Consider the following 4,503-nt stretch of genomic DNA (forward strand, 5'->3'; position numbering starts at 1 on the left):
TCCTTTAAGTTTCTTCTCTCTTTTCTCGACACTCTCTCCCTCAAGCTCACTGTGGCTCACCTCTCTCACGGCTGGTCTCGCCGTCGACCCCTCTCTCTCCGGTTTCACGCTTCTCTCGCGCCCGTTTCAGACTCAAGCTCGTCGCGCTCTGTCACCATTGCAAGCTCGTCTTTTTGCGTCGGCCGTCAACGCTTCCTTCGTCATGAGTTGGTCCTGGGTAGTGAGTTTCATCTTCCTTTGGCCCTGTTAAGTCATCAGTATATCTTGAATTTGTTGCTGAAAGTTGATATTGTTGCTGAAATAATGATTCTGCTAATTTTGTTTTGCTGTAAATCATATTCCGAGAATTGAAGTATAAGTTTTTGTTGCTGAAAGTTATTATACTTAAATTTGTTGTTAAAAATGATCAATGGGCTGAATTTGTTGCTGCTAAGTTGAATTGTTGCTGAACATATCGCTGAGCAATTTTGTTGTTGTTGGATAACATCACTGTTCTTTTAAGTAGCAAGTAGATTTAAACTCTGTAATGAAACCAGTGGGATTTATTTTAAAAATTACAGTTTTTAATATATGGATGTTTTAAAAGTGCATGAGTTAGTTGTGGCTGTGTTGTGTTGAATGTGTTAGTTAAATTGATTTTTATTGTTAAAAAATGAACTAAGTTGCTGTCTTCTTGTTAAGGTTGGTAAATTAGGAACTGGGAGGATGAAATTGAGTTAGATGGAGAAGTGATTGAATTGAGTTACCGCGGCTCGTATCCCTGGTGGCAATTGCTGAGAGGAAGTGTAGAGAGAAGCTCAGCCAGAGCTTCATTGCTTTATCTGCCCTTGTTCCTGGTATAACGTTTCATTTCAAATAAATAAAATGAAGATAAAGGCTGCACCATGACAAAAATCAGTTTGGAATAGTATATTAAATTCTCTTGGTCATTGTTTGCTCCTCTGTCTGTACTTTTCAAGATGGATTGCATCTTCTAAATTATCACTTCTATTGCAATAGTTAATGCTCTATTATTTGGTTTTGCATTGAAATATTGCCTCAAATTAATGATTCTATAAGCTGATGTTTCTGTGTATGTTATATAGCATTCTAATACAATTGAGCTGGATATTTTGTATTTGCTAACTTGTTTACTCTGTTGTTTCAGGTGTTCACTACTATGGCATTCATCTTGTTCGCTGAAGAGAATGTTGACATTGCTGTTGTTGAGGTAAATTATCTATTTTCTTCACTGGTAATTGCTTCAGGCTATTAAGTTATTGTTCTGATTTTGTTGTTTCTATGTTGCCCCCCCCCCCAAAGTCTTGAGATAATATTGGCTTTGTCTAAGCCAACATAATGGATAGTTCTTGATAGTGTTTAATTGTTAATATTGTCTTTATTTTAAAAAATTTAAACCTAAAACTGTGAGATGGCCAAAGTCATAATGTTGTATTTTTATTTAATTCTACAGGCTGGTTTAGGGGGTGCTCGGGATGCAACGAATGTTATATCCTCAGTTAGGTGTTTCTCTCCATGATCTTATTTTCTCAATAATAAGATATCTAAACTTGAAATGAAATGACGTTTTTCTTGGAGACAAAACACGCTACAACTGCATAGATACTAAATTGAGGACTATTGACAAGGATACAATCCAATTCTTATGTACATGACTAAATGCAATAGTAGCTGCATTGAAATTATTTTGTCCTACTCCAATTACTCAATGCTCATTAAAAAGAAGCATATTTAAATTAGCTAGAGAGCTTTCCATCTTTGCCTTTAGGAACTGTCGTTTGTTTAATCCTTGCATTCTATACGTAAAATAGACCAGAAATAGTTATTGATATGAAATATCCTTTCATTTATGTCTTAATTTAAAGCATAATAACATTTTTTGAGAGAAAAATACCCTAAAATGTCTGCAAAGTGGCAAAACAGGGATCTTATGTTGCTGTGACAGCTAAATAGGATTTCCTTTTTGTCGGATGGATTGGACCTATCTTCTATTGATTTAGATTTGTGTTAATGTATAAATTTTAAAATTTTATTCTTCATACATAAACACCAGAGCAAAATAAAACTTTTCTCTATATTCTTGGTACAGAGATGTTTATCTTTTACAATTTTATTACCATTATGGACAATATTGTTTATCTTTTCTCTATATTCATGGTATGCCAATGGCTGCACTAATTTACTAATTTGTTTACTAATTTGAAGGATAAAGGCTGCACCACATACTCCACTTAGGCTGCGTGATGATCCTGAGGTGAATACCTTTCATATATTAGGTTCAAATTTCATAAAATGGATTGCATAACTAATGATTGGTTTCATTTCTTTTTTCTCAGAGAGGATCTATTTTAGAGAAACTTACAGAGGAGAACTTACAGGATTGGGGGCTTTTGCAAGACTTCTATCGTTTTGTGAAGGTAACGGAGCTTGTATAGTTTCTTTTTTAGGTTGTTTGTACAATCAAGCATTACATTAATTTATCCTGGAAGCTCAGAGACAGGTAGGAGAGACATACCTAAATGAAAAGAGTTCAAGATCTCATCAAATTATCAGATTGGTGTGTGCCTTTTCATTTCTGTAATTAAATTCTTGTACTTTTTATATCTTAAAAAATAATTAAAAAAAGCTCCTAATATTGAAATTGTATTGTTTCAGACAATAGAAAGTTCTGCCAAGAAATTCCTTGGGCAAAGATAACTCAGCCAGAAAAATTCATGATGTGTTCTGTGTTTACTCTATGCTGAGATTGAACTGGAGCTGTTGCATTGCCTTTAACTTGACCAGAAAAAAGATATGAACTTTGAATGGAATGAATTATATTCACTGTTCAATGATTCAACTCAATCAGTTCCCGCATTCATTTTTGTTGACTTGTTAACTTTCATTGAAATCCTTATTTTGCTAGTCTAGCCCTAATCATTCTTATTATCTGCTGGTGTTATTGCATTTGATTTTCTTTTACTTTACAAACAGTAAATGTTTGAATTAATGCTTAATGTATCTGATGACGATGCTCTAATTCTGATAGATTGTAGGTGCAGAAAATTCAGTTTTAATGTCTGCAGCTGAGCAGATATTTAGCGCCGGTGGGAAGAGGATGAGACCGGCTTTGGTGTTCTTGGTCTCACGGGCTACAGCAGAGCTACTTGGCTTGAAGTAAGCATAAATTGTCTCTCAATCATGCACACACACATTATTTGCATGTTGTGGAAATTCTAGTCATATGACACAAATATTTTTGATAAATCTCTTGGAGAAGAGGTAATTTTATTTCTATCATGTCTGCTTCTGCTTCCCTTACATGTGTTTCTTTTTGTAATTCATATTTGAATACTGCCAAAATTGTGGTTGCAGATAAGAGCTAGCCTAAATGAGCATTTTGGTTCCTGTAGGGAGATCTCGAGGGTGTTAGTCTTAAAAGATTTCGAGTTTGGAGGTCCTAAATGGTTTGTTTCTTCTTCAAATCCTTTTTCTTTTCGTTTATTTTTAGTGTAAAAGATTTGCTATTTCATTTTTTGTGTATCCTTTTGTTTCTCAAGTTGGATGCTCAAAATGATTGTGTTACGTGTTGCTTTGAGTTTAGCAAATTGACACCAGGTGTAATTTACAGTTTTGCCTACATCGACTTCAAGGATTCTTCTAGCATGAAGAGAGCTCTAGAACTCAAATGAAACTGAACTTGCTGGTGGTTATTACCTCTCATTTGAAGACAGTGTTTATTATTAATTTGACAGAGTGTGGCATTGGCTTTGATATGATAATTAACTAAAAGTTTGATTTCTTATCCATTTATTCATTATTAATTTTTATTATTTATAGCTTGAGAATGAGGACATGCTCTATCTACTTTCTATTGATGATAATGAAGAGCAGTGCATTCAAATACCATGTTGATTTTTGGTTATCACTGCTAGTATTTAACAGGTTATGGTGGTTGATGCTGAGGCATACACCTATGATGATAAGGTCATCAAGAAAGCTGAAGTAATGGGGAAGCCCGAAAATCCTGAAGAAGAAGCTACTGTGGAAACTACTAGAGCCATAAAACATCATCAAGAAAGCTGAAGCAATGGGGAAGCCCGAAAATCCTGAAGAAGAAGCTACTGTGGAAACTACCAGAGCCATAAAAACTTCTCAGTTGTTGCTAAATGCCATTGAAATCCTGAAGAAGAAGCTGGATGCATGCTGTACGTCTCTGAGCACATAGTGGAGGCTGATGATTAGTTTGGTGAATTGGGTGCACATATGTGAGGAGGTTGATCAAAATTATTGTTAGATAGGATGGCAAAGTTATTGGAATTGTAATTCATGTATTAGGAATACATTGCGTAGTTGTTATCATTTTTATTTTTGATATTTTGTTATACTGTCATGTGATTAAACATTTTTTTTGTGAAAGTTTATGTATGTTGGATTAGTGGATTTAAAATTATTGGTCATTGTCTAAATTTTAAAATTATCTATTAATTTTGTAAGGTTTTATTACAAAGATTAAAAAAGATT

At 34.2% G+C, this 4,503-nt stretch overlaps 1 protein-coding gene across 1 annotated transcript; it reads left to right on the plus strand.

Annotated features, from left to right (window-relative positions):
- Positions 1 to 1,159: 1,159 nt before the first annotated feature.
- LOC107642053 (dihydrofolate synthetase-like) lies at positions 1,160 to 2,697 on the plus strand. Its single transcript, XM_088486500.1, has 5 exons — positions 1,160 to 1,210; positions 1,454 to 1,503; positions 2,206 to 2,254; positions 2,337 to 2,417; positions 2,656 to 2,697. Exons 1-5 carry the CDS (start codon positions 1,160 to 1,162, stop codon positions 2,695 to 2,697), a joined length of 273 nt encoding a protein of 90 aa, XP_088342626.1.
- The last annotated feature ends 1,806 nt before the right edge of the window (positions 2,698 to 4,503 follow it).

This window comes from Arachis ipaensis, chromosome B5 (genome assembly GCF_059453495.1).
Source record: "Arachis ipaensis isolate K30076 ecotype BB chromosome B5, ASM5945349v1, whole genome shotgun sequence".
NCBI classification, from domain to species: domain Eukaryota; kingdom Viridiplantae; phylum Streptophyta; class Magnoliopsida; order Fabales; family Fabaceae; genus Arachis; species Arachis ipaensis.